Genomic DNA, 16,922 nt, shown 5'->3' on the forward strand with positions numbered 1-16,922 from the left:
TCCAGCATCTTCACAAGGCCCTTTGCTGTTGTTCTGGGATTGATTTGCACTTTTCACACCAAAGTACATTCATCTCTAGGAGAAAGAACGCGTCTCCTTCCTGAGCGGTATGACGGCTACGTGGTCCCATGGTGTTTATACTTGCGTACTTTTGTTTGTACAGATGACCTTGGTACCTTCAGGCATTTGGAAATTACTCCCAAGGATGAACCAGACTTGTGGAGGTCTACAAATTTTTTCCGGAGGTCTTGGTTGATTTCTTTTGATTTTCCCATGATGTCAAGCAAAGAGGCAGTGAGTTTGAAGGTAGGCCTTGAAATACATCCACAGGTACACCTCCAATTGATGTCAATAAGCCTATCAGAAGCTTCTAAAGCCATGACATAATTTTCTACAACGTTCCAAGCTGTTTAAAGGCACAGTCAACTTAGTGTATGTAAACTTCTGACCCACTAGAATTGTGATACAGTGAATTATAAGTGAAATAATCTGTCTGTAAACAATTGTTGGAAAAATTACTTGTGTCATGCACAAAGTAGATGTCCTAACCGACTTGCCAAAACTATAGTTTGTTAACAAGAAATTTGTGGAGTGGTTGAAAAACAAGTTTTAATGACTCCAACGTAGGTCCTTTCTTCCTTTTGTTGTCACTGGTCCATGATGTTCCAGTCAAGACTGGAGGAACTCACTCATTCTGCTAGTTACGATTTTTATAAATGTGTGTATTTCCTCTTTATCCTAACGGATTGTATTCTTGAAATCTCCTGACGACTGTATAATCCTCACTAAGAAAAGACAATTGTTCAACCCCCCGCCCCGAAAAAAAAAGAACAAAGACTAACTCACAATGACTTCATATGAAATGTACTAAGTTATGTACTAACATTTGAAAGTCAGATATGATTGAACAGAAATGTATGGCGTAATCTTGTGTTGTACTGCCGCCATGTGGCCAATTAGATGCACTCAGCATTTCATTTCCCTCTATTGTTTCCCTATCGCTTAACCTTCAATGATCCTTGGTAGTATTTGCAGGAAATAGATAGATAGATAAAATAATGCACACCTTGCATTCAACATGACTAGCGCCGGTAAACATACACATATAACATTTTAGTTTATTTACAGTGTATTACAACAGTAGGCCTAAATCAAGCCCATATCAAGTTTATACATCAAAGCAGAGGACATGAAGTACTGACCAACATTACATGACTTTAAATGAACACGAAAATACTGTCATTATGACATAGTTTGACACCCTCTCATTAAGAGGAAAGACAATTTTAATTTAGCTCAAGAAAATATTCATGGGGGTATTTCCTTCTTGAACAATGTACAATGTGCAGAATGAGGGAGGTAGATTGTTTAAGGGGTAAGAGAGTGCTTATCATGCATATATCAACTACATACAGTACACATATACAGGTAGCCTACTGCACTGGCAGATCATGGTACCAATAGCGGTGAAGGAGAAAGCAGTAGATTTTAAGACATATTGGCCTTTAAAAGCCATCTCGGCCGAAGGTCTTGGCCTCAATTAACTCAGGCAATCAATCACTTGACTTGCACAAACGGTCCCCAAAGAGATTCATCCAGTTTCTTAGCTTAGCAACACTAGCTAGGCCTATATCCTAGCTTTCATTTAGAAAATGCATCTGCTACAGTACAGTACACAGAGAGGAGCTGACTATAAGCCTCATGCATGGTATGATGTGATAGTACAACTGCAGTGTTTGCATTGTCTGTTTAGTTAGAATTGGAGCAACTCTATGTGAAATCTATCTAGTTTTCCTAGAATTCCAATTTCTTTGGTAACTATATTTGTTCTATATACAGTACCAGTCAAAAGTTTGGATACACCTCTCATTCAAGGATTTTTCTTTATTTTTACTATTTTCTACATTGTAGAATAATAGTGAAGACCTCAAAACTACGAAATAACACATTTGGAATCATTTAGTAACCAATAAAGTGTTAAACAAATCAAAATATATTTTATATTTGAGATTCTTCAAAGTAGCCACCCTTTGCCTTGATGACAGCTTTGCACACTCTTGGCAATCTCAACCAGTTTCATGAGGTTGTCACCTGGAATGCATTTAAATTAACAGGTGTACCTTGGTAAAAGTAAATTTGTGGAATTTCATTCCTTCTTAACGCATTTGAGACAATCAGTTGTGTTGTGACAAGTCCATATTATGGCATAAACAGCTCAAATAAGCAAGAGAAACAACAGTCCATCATCACTTTAAGACATGAAGAACTTTTAAAGTTTCTTCAAGTGCAGTTGCAAAAACCATCAAGCGCTATGAAGAAACTGGCTCTCATGAGGACCGCCACAGGAAAGGAAGACCCTCTGCTGCAGAGGATAAGTTCATTAGAGTTACCAGCCTCAGAAATTGCAGCCCAAATAAATGCTTCAGAGTTCAAGTAACAGACATCTCAACATCAACTTTTCAGAGACTGCGTGAATCAGACCTTCATGGTTGAATTTCTGCAAAAAAAAAACACTACTAAAGGACACCAATAAGAAGAGACTTGCTTGGGCCAGGAAACATGAGCCATGGACATTAGACCGGTGGAAATCTGTCCTTTGGTCTGATGAGTCCAAATTTGAGATTTTTTGTTACAACGCTGTGTCTTTGTGAGACGCAGAGTAGATGAACGGATGATCTCCGCATGTGTGGATCCCACCGTGAAGAATGGAGGTGGTGTGATGTTGTGGGGGTGCATTGCTGGTGACACTGTCTGTGATTTATTTAGAATTAAAGGCACACTTAACCAGCATGGCTACCACAGCATTCTGCAGCGATACGCCATCCCATCTGGTTTGCGCTTAGTGGGACGATCATTTGTTTTTTAACAGGACAATGACTGTATAAGGGCTATTTGACCAAGAAGGAGAGTGATGGAGTGCTGCATCAGATGACCTGGCCTCCACAATCACCCGACCTCAACCCAATTGAGATGGTTTGGGATGAGTTGGACCGCAGAGTAAAGGAAAATCAGCCAACAAGTGCTTAGCATATGTGGGAACTCCTTCAAGACTGTTGGAAAAGGATTCCTCATGAAGCTGGTTGAGAGAATGCCAAGAGTGTGCAAAGCTGTCATCAAGGTAAAGGGTGGCTACTTAGAAGAATCTAAAATATATTTTGATTTGTTTAACACTTTTTTGGTTACTACATGATTCCATATGTGTTATTTCATAGTTTTGATGTCTTCACTATTATTCTACAATGTAGAACATATTACAAGAGCAGATTACTGTACAGTTACAATGAATATATCCCTTATACACAGTACCAGTCAAAAGTTTGGATACACCTACTTATTCAATGTCTATCTATGAAATCAGGTCCTTGTATACAGGAGTAGGGCAAGTCAAACATTTGTTTACTTTATGTTGGCGCCTTCACTTGTAATAATGAGTTATTGCATCCTGGCCACCAAAGTAGTTATTCAGTCTACATCCTCAGTAGAAGTGTGTTGCACTTTTTAGCTTTGCTTGACTATGGTCATGTTGGACCCAAACAGTCAAAGGAAAAGAAAAAAAGAATACCTGCACACTGTTAGAACGCTCCCGAAACGTATTCGCAACATTTCGACAACACAGGGTGATCCTGCCAAAGATCCTCTGTGGCAGGTTGAAACATTGCTAATCCATTTCGGGAACACTCCAACAGTGTGCAGTTACTTTTCTGTTTTTTCAAATACGCCACCTCTCGCCCTGTTCGACCCACAAGTCTCTAAACACAGTAAATAGACAAACCACTCTTTACGAACTCTACAGCTTTTATAGAAACATAGTCTTCTTGTATGGTCTTCCTTGTTCTGCCATAGTAATCCATTAAGGCACTTCTTATGATCCAAGTCCCAGTCAGGCCTTGAATCAAACAGCGGGAAGTCATCACAGCCGTCCATTAAGTCCCTCCTCTCTCGACCTCTCCCCTGATGTTTCTGAATCCCAATCCCGTCCTGGTAAAAAAAAATCCACCCCCTGTACATTGTGTGATAACGTCCCTGTTCACCCCATAGGCGTCAGTAGAACTCAATGAGATACTCTGGGTAAATCTGGTTGCAGTCGAAGATGACGTAGATCTTTGGGTTGGCGAGGTCGTCCACACAGCTGTCGAAGAAGTTGCTGTAGCTCATGTCCTTGGATGGCGGTCGGCAGAACAGCGGATTGCCTAACGTGGCCTCGCCGACCAGCACTCTGGCCAGGAACATGGTCTTATATGGAGGCTCGCTTGAAAATATCGGCGGGGCTAGTCCGTGCTTCTGCAAGGCAAAGTTATGTTTCCCTGTCGTAAGGCAGAATTTGCTAGAATACTTTGCGTCTCGGGCGAAATAACTCCCTGAGAAATGATGGGAAGGACAGTATTAGAATGCTATGTTTGAAGAGTTAAAACTACTGTTGCAAAATTACGGGAACTTTCCCAAAATTCCCACGTTTTCCAGAAAGTTGGAAGATTCTCGGAATAAGCAGGAAATCCAGGAATACTCTAACCGGGATTTCTGGAAAACCGGGAAATTGTGAGAAAGTTACAATTTCATGACACAACACAAGTGGAATCTACCTCTGCCATAGACGTCCCCGTGGCTCCCAGTTAGCCGCCAGTCAAAGTTATATGTGCATATAGCCTGCACGTTGCTGTGGCCTGTGCCATGAAATAACATTTTCTCCTCAATGTCCACAACTCGCTTTATCTTGCGCAATTGTTGTTTTTTCCTTTAGAAATTGGAGTAAAAACACAAAAGCATTGATCAGTCTCAGCATTTAGGTTTAGTATGTTTTCCAACCAAAAGATCTCTAAGAAGTTATTGAAAAAGTTCTACCTATCTAATTCAAACCATCATTCCAAACTGACATTCTAGGTGCTATCATCAAAATCATTTAGATACTCAACTATACTAACATCATTATAATACCTTATAATACCTCCACACACACAACTCTACCTGCAAAAGAACTCCCACAGATCCAGGTTCTGTATCCTCTGAATAGATTTGATAGGGTGACACATGGTCCTTTCATAGAGTCTGACCACTTCCTTGAATTCATAAGTGTCTCTGGCCAATGAGACGAGCTGAAAAATAGAGATCCTATTAAATTACCGGTATTCTAATTCCTAATTCTACAAGCTGAAAGAGAATAGTCAATCAGACATGGGTATACTGCAAATCAATGACACACTGTGTTTTAGTTAGAAAGAAACTTACTGGCTAAAGAGAGTCATGGAGTAGGTAGATGCATTGATAACACTTTACTTAAAGGTCCAATAAAGCTGTTTTTATCTCAATATCAAATCACATTTTCTGGGAAACAAATAAGTACCTTACTGTGGATTGTCTTTCTATTAAAATGGTCAAAAATAAACAAAAATAGCTTCTTAGCAACGAGCAATTTCTCAAGCAAGAATTTTGCTAGGAATGTCTGGAAGTGGTCTGAGTACATAGGGGAAAAACTGAAAACTAGCTGCTATTGGCAGAGAGATTTGGAACTCTCATTCTTATTGGTCTATTAACACATTTTTCACCTGGTGACGTCACCAGGCAGGCCAAAACTCCATCCCACCAAAACAGGCAGAATTTTCAGACGGTCTTTTCAAACAGCTCTTACACTAAAAGGCCATTATCGTAATTTTACAGTATTATTGGAACCTCATATATACAATATATATAAAATACAGAAAAACATGTTTTCGACTGGACTTGGCCTTTAAAGGTAGTCAGCAATGCACAAAGTAAATAGCAATATCGGGCCGATTTCCACAACAACTAAGAGCATTGAAGTGCAAGGCGAAACCTCTCCACTGTTGTCTCGCAGCTATCACGTTGTAGAAGATTCACGTGCCGCCCTGCACGCGATGCACTCTGTCAGTGCATCGTCTTGCACCGCGCTCATCTGCAACATCTGCGGTGCTACTCGTGGCACCGTCATGTCTCTAAATATCAGTTGAACACTGACAGGTATAATGCATTATAAGACTTGTCATAAGCATGTATTACTCTACTTTTACAGGTAACATGACTAGGTCTTGAGCAGGTAACATGCTGATCAGGAGTTACCTGTATTTCTACCCCTGCTCCATTCAGATAGTAACCTGAACCGGCAAAAGACGGGTAAAGCTCTCTGTCTGAATGAGGTAGATACACAGCATATTGTCCACGCACATCCTTTTTCCCTTACCTGATAAGGCTCGTCTGTATTTATTCTCTCCCAGTGGCAGGGCACCGGCAGTGCCAGATTATCACAAATGAACCTGGGCGAGGGTGACAGATGCATATACACAATTCAGACACATACGGTACAGGTCAGGCCTGGGTCCAACTTCTTGGTGGTTATTATGTCAATGCCCTTAGTTACACATCCTTTTATTTTCACGCAAAATGTAGCACAACATGCATAAGGTTTAACCATAAAACAGGTGATGCTTCTAACCCCACAATAGACTAAAGTAAGCTCCGGGAAGTAAGCTCCAGGAAGTGAAACTGACCACAGAGCCAATGGAGAGAGCCCTCAGAACTCTGTATTTCTTAGTTATTCAGTTACAGGCCTCTGGGCTACCTGCATGTCTGAGTTATACAGCTACATGCCCGTGGGTGACCCCATTGGTACAGCTCAGACTCACCTAAAGCCAGTGGCAGAGTGGAACGCCCGTTTGATTGGCCGTTGTTTCCCGGTCGTGACATTGATCTGCTTCATGACTGGTTGTGAAACAAAGACAAAGATCAGCCAATTAGTGACGGACTCCAACATATCCAATGATTGTCAATGATACTGTATAGATGTGTGCCAGTAGTGTAGTGTTCTTGGTACCTGAGAAGTCCAGTCTGTAGGTGTACTTGGCAGTGTAAAACTCCATGACACCGTGTTGATTCCTGCTGTAATTCTGTTCTATCTGCTCACTGGTCACAGAGCATGCAGCGCTTGGATCAATCTGCCACAACCAGAACAAATTGCAAATGAGACTGGGATGGGTAGAGTGAGTGAGGGGATGGGTGGATGGATGGATGCAATAAATGGGAGGATGGATGGATGGAATAATGAAGGAATGGATCGATAGATCAAGTGAAAGGATGGATGAGGAATGCATAGGTGGAGTGATATGTCCTGTACCTCAAACATGTGCCACACTCCACATTCAGCTAGGTAATACCAGCACCAGACAGCCTCAGACGTGTCCATCTCCTCCACCATCTCTGAGGACTCCTCCTCAGGGGCCCTTATGGCAAACATGCCTGGACCTGGGAAGAGCAATATACAATGTCATTGCATTGGCTTATAGTGGATAGTGGATGAGGAGTAGGCTAGGTTTATCTTCAGCATGACATCTTATTTTTAAATATCTGTTCTCATATTTCTCGGTAATTTACTTGCATCTATGAACAATACCTATGTGAACTGCACCAATATGTTTCCAACAACAGCATTAGGTTCTTCCTGGTTGGCAGAAGAACTGTCTGCCGACATGTCATCAGCTTGTTGCAAATTCTCTGCACCCCGAAGTGGATGTGTGTCTACATGTCAAATAGACGAACAAAATTCACTAAGCTGCTATCAAACACCAGCAATATGTTTATCACACCGGGTATATAGTCTATAGGAAATATAACTAGCTACTAGCATGAAATATAGCAGGCTATCTTACCGGTTTATCGAGCGATTAGCCTGCCTCAGTCCTAGCTACTGCGTTTAACCTTTCCTAGAATTGGCAATCATATATTCCAGCTAACCACATTTCGCCCCGTGCTGCAAAATCGTATTTAGCACCCAGCATCGAGAGATCTTTTGTAGAATTATGCGAATGCATAATCTTTCGATTGCTATGTTTACATTCGTTTCCTGGTAGCAAAAAACGTCACAGAGCACGTCATAATTCCAAGTCGCTCCCACTGAGGTATGATGCAGCGTCATGAACAAACATGTTCCAAAACAATTTACGTCTAGGAGTAAATTGGTTCCTTGAATTGAAAATGTATCTCATGTATTTGTTACAGCAAGATTAAACCATATTTAGCTTTTTAGTTAGTAACAAAAATAATGACATTTTCCTAGAATCAATTAATGACATCTCCCCGAGTTCCGACTTCAGTGCATTCCAGACAACTGGGAACTCGAACAAAAACGAGCTCCAACGGTGGAAAAAAATCGTTTTGAAGGTCATACAACTCGGAATTTCATGGGGTGCGTTTGTAAATTTACTCTGGCTATCTACTTCGATTTCAGAGCACTCTCGCCTGTGTACCTGAGCGCAGAATAACCGATTAATTTACGAACGCTCAACACCCTGTTGAATATGCCGTGTCAGTAAACCTTGGCAAAAAAAGCGTAATTCAATTGTTGCCAGCAGCACAGTTACTGTCACCAACGGTCTGGATAACACGAAAACAGCCTAACCAGCTCTGCTAGAGCAAGAGAAATGGTCAGAGTGAGGTGTTCTCTCCTTTATGTCTGGATGTAGCTAGCATGCTAGCTAACTTTAGCCAGTTAGCTTGGGTGCTTGACTGCCGTTGTGAGGTCAGAACGCTCGGATCAACCCTCCTCCTCCGCCAGAGCGTCCAGTGTGCGCTCGGAATACTCTGAGAGCGAAGCGCTCTGAATTTACGAATGAACAATCTGACAATGCTCTGAATTTACAAACGAGTGAGACTGAGCGAAAAAAAGAGTGCGCTCTCTGGCACTCCAGAGTGAATTTACTAACTCACCCCATGTCGGCAACTCTGGCCTCGTTCTAGAGCTGCCACTTTCCGACCCGAAGATCACTTACGTTATGATTTGACCTATTATTTTCTGAGTTCCCATTTGTTTTGAGAGCACCATGTACAGTTGCTCCCTGCCTGGCAATTAAAAAAAAATAAAAAATTACATTATGAAGTAAGTGCACAACAGGTGAATTAATGTATGGAATAAACATTAAAATTACATATTAATTACGTTGTGATGGTGCAATTGTATTTACTTTAGGCCTATCACAAACAATCATCAGCACTTATTATAACATGAATTCCAGACATTCCAGTGAGTCTGACTGAGGGATTTAAATAAATTGTCTCTACCTAATTCTTTGTTATTCAACACATTATGGAATATGATAGGATAGGCCAATGCAAAACAAATAATAAAAAAGTTTCTTATTTTCTTTAATTTCATTTAAATTATTTAGTTGAATACATTTTTGTTAAACTTGTGGACATGTCAACTCTCTTCCACATATCAATGGTCCTCCACAATGGTAGGCTGTTTTACAGTATCATTGTAAATAGCTGTTATAGGCTATCATCCTGGTTCAGTTCAATACCATGTGAAGGCTTTGGAGTTTGTAGACACGCCCCTACTCCCACTTCAACATTCTTTCCAAAGACCTTCTATCTGTGCAGCCAAAGGAACTGCTTCATTGACTCCTACCAGCTGTGTGGAAAAGCAGGATCTATTGCGTTAAAATAGTGGGTGAGTTGTAAGATATATTTTGCATGCATAATTGAATGATTGTGCCTAATACATGGAGGATTCACAGAAATGATAGTGCTTACTTACTTTTTCTTCTTGCATGCAAGAATCCTTTTTCTCAAACAAATAAATTGCAAACGTTTTGGATTTTAGCATATGCCTAAATAAAAGTTCAAGCTAAACAGCCTATAGGTCTGCATCTGCATGATTGTATTGCATTGCATTTCAGCATTGTACATTACTGCACATAATCCATGGAGGAAATTTGCTTAATGGGATAACACCTTAACTTCAATGTCTTGTGGATGTCTAAAACAATCAATTATGATCTTATTTTTCATACATATGTGTAGATAGACTATGACTGACTGCATAACTAAGCAAACAAATAGCCTAGTCATAAATGTTAGTATCCTAGGAGGAGTAGAATGTCTGCATTAGGATCAAGCCTCAGGCTCTCTACAGAACAAAGACTTAATCTGTCTTGATAGGGACATATTGTGTTGAAGAGAGCCTCTGAGTAATGGAAGATGTAAACACAGAGTCCACACCAGATTTAACAATGAGAGGGAGAGCGGAACAAAGAGAGACAGGAGGAGTGTGTGTGTGTGTGTGTGTGTGTGTGTGTGTGTGTGTGTGTGTGTGTGTGTGTGTGTGTGTGTGTGTGTGTGTGTGTGTGTGTGTGTGTGTGTGAGTGAGTGAGTGAGTGAGTGAGTGAGTGAGAAAGAAAGAGAAAATATGTATTAATTCATGCGTGAGAGTGAGTAAGAAAGAGCATGAGAAAGAGAGAGCTTTGGCAATATTTACAAAATGTCCTGCCAATAAAGCATTTTGAATTTAAGAGAAAGTGAGTGAACATGGAAGAGGAGATGGTTGGAGGGACGACTCCAGGAGGACCAGTGGACTCAGAGGCCCAGAAACGGAGCCCCGAGGATGCAGTTCAGCAGGAGAGGGGCAAGTGGGCCAACAAGACTGAATTTCTGCTCTCCATGGCTGGTGAGATCATTGGCCTGGGCAACGTATGGCGCTTCCCTTATCTGTGCTACAAGAATGGAGGAGGTAAGTAAACCATCTCCTCCCCATCTATTGACTGTCAGAATAAACAGTAGGATTACACTATCATGGTCTGAATGCACTGAAACCAATGAAGAGTTTGGCCATATTTACAGGATGTTGGCCCATGTGCAGCCCTTTTTGGAATAGCCTGAACAAAGCAGGGAGAGAAAGAAAGAAAGAAAGAAAGAAAGAAAGAAAGAAAGAAAGAAAGAAAGAAAGAAAGAAAGAAAGAAAGAAAGAAAGAAAGAAAGAAAGAAGGAAAGACAGCTGGTGTGTTGGTGTGAGACAGTAATTGAACATCAGAGAACGAGAGAGAGTGTGCAAGAGAGAGAGAGAGACAGAGAGAGAGAAAGAAAGTGAGAGAGAGAGAGGGATTACAGTAGATGAACCTGGAGAAGAGTCCCCTAAGCAAGCTGGTCCTGGGGCTCTGTTCACAAACACAAACAGACCCCACAGAGCCCCAGGACAGCAACACAATTAGACCCAAACAAATCATGAGAAAACAAAAAGATAATTACCTGACACATTGGAAAGAATTAACGAAGACAGGGAGCAAACTAGAATGCAATTTGGCCCTAAACAGAGAGTACACAGTGGCAGAATACCTGACCACTGTGACTGACCCACTGAACCACTGTGACTGACCTTGAGAAAGGTCGCCGTAGGCAGACCTGGCTCTCAAGAGAAGACAGGCTATGTGCACACTGCCCACAAAATGAGGTGTAAACTGAACTGCAGTTCCTAACCTCCTGCCAAATATATGACCATATTAGACACACATACCCACAAAGAATTCAAAAAACAAATCAAATTTTGATAAACTCCCATATCTATTGGGTGAAATACCACAGTGTGCCATCACAACAGCAAGATTTGTGACCTGTTGCCACAAGAAAAGGTCAACCAGTGAAGAACAAACACCATTGTAAATACAACCCATATTTATGTTTATTTATTTTCCCTTTTTTACTTGAACTATTTGCACATCATTGCAACACTGGATACTGTATAGACATAATAGGAAATTTGAAATGTCTTTATTCTTTTGGAGCTTGTGTTAGTGTAATATTTACTGTTCACGTTTTTTTTTATTGAATTGAGAGAAAGAGAGAGAGAGAGAGAGAGAGAAGAAAGAGAGAGAGATAAGAAAGATGTTGCCCGAGGGAGTTGGCTCTTGTGTCCGCTAACCCTGTGGGCGGAGCTTCATCTCTAATATTCTGTGAGCAACAAAAGATGTGTGCATCCTAAAAAACAAGGATACCAGGCCTGCAACTGCTTTTGTGCAGCCTCAAAGGCTCTCTGTATTCACTGGAAAGTTAATGAATTTCCTTATGAAGGATATCGATTCAGCTGTCAACTCTTTTCATGGACTCGTAGCTAAAGAACATGTTCTAACTACTGTACAGCAATACCGCATCATCACACAACTGAAATGTCAATAAGCATTTCCTTGGTCTATTCACACAAAATGTTTTGTCATTCATCTCAATGGCTTTATCTTTGTATCCTTCCTGCTGTTCTATTTACCATTTACCATAGCAACACACCTTTTATACAGTAAACACTCTTCTTCATTGGTGTTTCTAACCGTCCACAGGTGTCTTCTTTATCCCGTACTTTGTGTTCCTCTTCTTCTGTGGTATCCCTGTGTTCTTCCTGGAGACGGCATTGGGCCAGTACACCAGCGAGGGCGGGGTCACAGCCTGGAGGAAGATATGTCCCATGTTCGAAGGTGATTACTCTGTCTGGTCCTTACATTATTACATTATGGGCCAGTTCCCCAGACACAGATTTAGCCTATGGTGAATCTTCCAGTCAGGTCACCCATGATACAAGTCAGTAATCGACATCCATCCATATCTGAGGACGTCGGGAGATGATGTAGAAACCAGCCACTAGGGGCAACAATGAGCGATGTTACCTTTAAGTAGGTTTCGGTTTTGCTAGTTTTGCTAGGGTGTTGTGGATGGGCGTAAGCATCTGCCTTTGGTTCCAAAAGTTGCATTTTCGAATCCAGAAAGAAAATGGTTTTTGATATTTTTGTTTTAAGTCTAACCCAAACCTTAACCCTTACCTTAAGCATTCGGAGTTAATGCCTAACCTTAAAAATACAGAGTTAATGCCTAAACTTAACCTTAAACACTTAAAAATGTGATGTTTGGAACAACTTCAAAATTTGACGTTTGAGGAACATGGATGAACGTCTAGTTCTGACGTGAGACTGTGAGAGCTTGTAGCAGTCTTCTTTATTAATAGATGTAAAGTCCCTTGTTTTGGGGACCTGCGTGGTTCTGGTATCGTTTCCGACTGACATTTTCACTGATAAATTGATCTGTGGACACCATAGATCGAAATGGCTTGCATTGAGCAGTAGCCCTGATTCTCACGGACACAGGAGTATATGTGGGGTGTCCCTCGTACCGTTTTATTCGCTCTTCCGACTGTCCATCAACTCCTGGCTGAACCCTACATCACAGCCACTAACAACGCATATGCCTTTCTGCTTGTAACAGATGTAAAAGATTAATATGAGATGAAAGGCAAGTTCCAAACGAGCTCAGTGAGACATTCACAGCGATGGGGGTAGACGTTTTGATCAAGAGAGACCTTTAGAAAATATGTACATTTTCTCTAACACTAAACATACACATATGTATTTTACAGTTCTAAGGAAGGTGAAATCTTATACTTAGTCGTTGTATAATTTGATTATATTATATTTCGAAAGCGTGTATCATTTCAAGCCTTTATTCATGTCATTTCAAGCCTTATTCATACAGTTCTGTTGAATAGGAAATACATAATATAAAATATTTCATATTTTCATGACATTTCTACTGTGTACTTGAGCTTGTATCTTCAAAAGGGACTACACCTCAGCAATTTATAACTATTCTTGCCATAAAGGTGAGATTTGAACCTTTCTTGGAGTATGCAGCATTACTAGTTATAGTTTATGGCCCTCTCATGATAAATAATTACTTTTGGAGATTACGTAGATTACATTTTTGATTACATAACCATTAAAATGGCTTTTTAGTGCAGGACTATCCATTATTTGTGTCTGGGAATTGGGCCTTATGCCAGTTAAAACAGGGATTAAAACGTGTTGTTTCAGGCTAAACTCATGAGATGCTGCTGTATACAAAGACATTGATGGAAAACAAATACATTTCACATTTTCTATATGTAACAGTAATTTGCTAGGTAGTAAGCAGGCTTTTGTTCCAGCCCGGTACTAACACTCGCGGTTCAACTTATCAAAGTCTCAATGAGATGTTTGTTTATTTAGGTGTTGTAATGCTGGGCTGGACCAAAAGCCTGCACGCCCTGTAGTTCTCCAGATCCATGGTTTGACCACTGTGCTAAGTTACTAAGTTATTTAAAGAACGGTCACCTTATCAAATGTTAACCTGGCTTTGCTTTTCCATCTACAGGAGTGGGAATTGCATCCCAAGTGATTGTGGCGTACTTGAACATCTATTACATAGTGGTGCTAGCCTGGGGTCTGTTCTACCTATTCAACTCCTTCAGGAATCCACTGCCCTGGTCCACCTGTGACAATGAGTGGAATACTGGTACAAGAACTCAACACAAACACACACACACGCAGACATAGACACACGTGCACGTATGCATGTGCACATACTTACTTACTCAAACTCACTCACTAATTCTCTCTCTCTCTCGCTCTCTCTCTCTCTCTTCTCTGTCTCTGTCTCTGTCTCTCTCTTGTCTCTGTCTCTGTCTCTCTCTTGTCTCTGTCTCTCTCGTTCTCTCTCTCTAACATTCTCACAGAGAACTGTCATAATTTGAGTTCCATGTTGTTGAACCCACACCTCTCCCAGTTCGACTCAGACTGGTCCTTCCTTCACAACCAGACTGACTATAATGACGACTATATGTTCAGGTATGCCTCCTTATTGCACTTTGAAGATATCAGATGGGTGTTGATGAGGTACAGTCATGCATACATTGAGATTACTATATTGTACATCATATGGTTCCTTTTGCTATTTCTCACTGCTTTTTCATTGGTTTACCCCCCTCTTTCTCTTTCAGTAATGAAACCATGACGATCACGTCTCCCGAGGAGGAGTTTTGGGCGTAAGTTTGAAACCAATCATAACTTCTGAAATACACACGCACACACAAGCACACACACATACTGATAGTGATGATGATGAGTCATGCTGACAGACAATATAGGGCCCACCCAATGGCCCAGCAGCCCAATAGAACACCGGGTAAGGGAAATTAGCCAATTACTGCCTGGAGGGAACCATAAAACAACCAATTAGAGCGCTCGATAAGGATTATTTTGTGTTCAAATTCAGTGTTGTTTTGTTAGACTAGTCTGGTGATTTCGTAATAGGCCATGGTTCTCCCACATGATATATTCCTGATGGTGTTTCCGGGTGGTGCAGGATTGGGAAATGGGCTGAGAACAGCACTCTAAAGCGTTTTCTTCTAAATGAGAACAATAGTGTCCTTTCAAAGCCTAAACTAAAACCCTCTAAACTAAACTGGGAAAAACGGAACATCTGTATTTATCACGCCGATGCTATTTTGTCTCTGTATTTGTGCAGAGGCTCCATATGGAGACTATAAAGTTGGAAAAAGAACACATGTTTTTCTGTCGGGTTGGCTGTCGCTGTGAATTTGTATAGGTTAGATTTGTGTGGGGAGAGGATCTCTGAAATAAACCACCATGACTAAGATGGTATGTAGTACATAGAGGGTCATGGTATTGGGATTTGACGTAATTTGATGAGCGTCGATTTTGACCCATTAATTCCTTGTGGTTACTGGGTTAATTCTGCATGATTACTAGGTTAAAACAGAAACAACTAAAACGGTTAAGTTTAGGTATTAATTCCAAATGGTTAAGGTTAGGGTTACGGTTTGGGGAAAACATAAAACTAAATAATAATTAAATAAAAAGCGTATTTTCCATTTATCATCTTGAAGTACTCTCCCTTGTTGCTAAACATTTGTGAACTGCTGTGGCGCCATGGTCTAAACGTCTTACTGATCAGCCTGGTGTGTGTGTGTGTGTGTGTGTGTGTGTGTGTGTGTGTGTGTGTGTGTGTGTGTGTGTGTGTGTGTGTGTGTGTGTGTGTGTGTGTGTGTGTGTATGTGCATTCATATGTGTGTGTGTGTGTGTGTGTGCATTCATATGTGTGTGTGCATGCGTGCTTACATATGTGTGTGTGTTGTTCCCCAGTCGTCGGGTGTTGAGGACGTCAGATAATGTGTCTCTGGGTGCTGTGCATTGGGACCTGGCTCTCTGTTTGCTGCTGGCCTGGATCATCTGCTACTTCTGCATCTGGAAGGGAGTCAAATCTACAGGCAAGGTGAGCTGGCAGCCTTCCATACAGACCAAAACAACAGGATCAAATTCATTAGGGCACACCGCAGCAAAATGTTTTGCAAGGGTAAAATAAATGAGTGCTTCTTATTGGCCAAGTCCAGGTAGTACCTCCCTGTTTCAGTCTGTACAATCTCTTCATGTGTGTGTGTCTGTGTGTCTGTGTGTGTGTGTCTGTGTGTTCAAGTGTATCTTCATGTATGACCACAGGTGGTGTACTTCACAGCAACGTTCCCCTACCTGATGCTCTTCATCCTGTTTATCCGAGGTGTGACTCTACCAGGGGCTGGAGAGGGCCTAAAGTACTATCTCTGGCCTCAAATGGACAAGATCTTGGAACCTGGGGTAAGACTGATGGGACATGGATGGTAGTAGGGAGGAAAGATGGTAGTAGGGAGGAAAGATGGTAGTAGGGAGGAAAGATGGTAGTAGGGAATAAAGATGGTAGTAGGGAATAAAGATGGTAGTAGAGAGGAAAGATGGTAGTAGGGAATAAAGATGGTAGTAGGGAATAAAGATGGTATTAGGGAATAAAGATGGTAGTAGGGAATAAAGATGGTATTAGGGAATAAAGATGGTAGTAGGGAATACAGATGGTAGTAGGGAATAAAGATGGTATTAGGGAATAAAGATGGTAGTAGGGAGGAAGGATGGTAGTAGGGAATAAAGATGGTAGTAGGGAATAAAGATGGTAGTAGGGAATAAAGATGGTAGTAGAGAGGAAAGATGGTAGTAGGGAGGAAGGATGGTAGTAGGGAATAAAGATGGTAGTAGGGAATAAAGATGGTAGTAGAGAGGAAAGATGGTAGTAGGGAGGAAGGATGGTAGTAGGGAGGAAGGATGGTAGTAGGGAATAAAGATGGTAGTAGAGAATAAAGATGGTAGTAGAGAATAAAGATGGTAGTAGGGAATAAAGATGGTAGTAGAGAGGAAAGATGATTGTAGGGAATAAAGATGGTAGTAGAGAATAAAGATGGTAGTAGGGAATAAAGATGGTAGTAGAGAGGAAAGATGATTGTAGGGAATAAAGATGGTAGTTGT

General features: G+C 41.0%; 2 protein-coding genes across 3 annotated transcripts in view; one reads left to right on the plus strand and one right to left on the minus strand.

Annotated features, from left to right (window-relative positions):
• Positions 1–1,100: 1,100 nt before the first annotated feature.
• LOC106609661 (protein mono-ADP-ribosyltransferase PARP11) lies at positions 1,101–8,839 on the minus strand. Of its 2 annotated transcripts, XM_014208628.3 has the most exons (9): positions 7,656–8,839; positions 7,400–7,524; positions 7,124–7,251; positions 6,824–6,944; positions 6,636–6,711; positions 6,194–6,266; positions 4,963–5,090; positions 4,581–4,732; positions 1,101–4,358 (listed from the first exon to the last, which is right to left on the minus strand). In XM_014208628.3, the coding sequence occupies exons 3-9, from the start codon at positions 7,241–7,243 to the stop codon at positions 4,042–4,044; spliced, it is 987 nt and encodes a 328-aa protein (XP_014064103.1). In that variant the 5' UTR covers positions 7,244–7,251; positions 7,400–7,524; positions 7,656–8,839; the 3' UTR covers positions 1,101–4,041. The 2 variants fall into 2 exon arrangements, with proteins under 2 accessions (XP_014064103.1, XP_014064104.1); XM_014208629.3 differs by lacking the exon at positions 7,400–7,524.
• Positions 8,840–9,304: 465 nt separating this feature from the next.
• LOC106592063 (sodium- and chloride-dependent GABA transporter 2) overlaps positions 9,305–16,922 on the plus strand; it is a 29,286-nt gene continuing 21,668 nt past the window's right edge. The window contains exons 1-8 of the mRNA XM_045722251.2: positions 9,305–9,454; positions 10,297–10,513; positions 12,108–12,242; positions 13,948–14,088; positions 14,309–14,420; positions 14,573–14,617; positions 15,738–15,867; positions 16,092–16,226. Coding sequence (XP_045578207.1) covers positions 10,312–10,513; positions 12,108–12,242; positions 13,948–14,088; positions 14,309–14,420; positions 14,573–14,617; positions 15,738–15,867; positions 16,092–16,226 — 900 coding nt within the window. The 5' untranslated portion in view covers positions 9,305–9,454; positions 10,297–10,311. The remainder of the gene's footprint in view (positions 9,455–10,296; positions 10,514–12,107; positions 12,243–13,947; positions 14,089–14,308; positions 14,421–14,572; positions 14,618–15,737; positions 15,868–16,091; positions 16,227–16,922) is intronic.

Source organism: Salmo salar, chromosome 07 (assembly GCF_965601325.2).
Source record: "Salmo salar chromosome 07, fSalSal1, whole genome shotgun sequence".
NCBI lineage: Eukaryota > Metazoa > Chordata > Actinopteri > Salmoniformes > Salmonidae > Salmo > Salmo salar.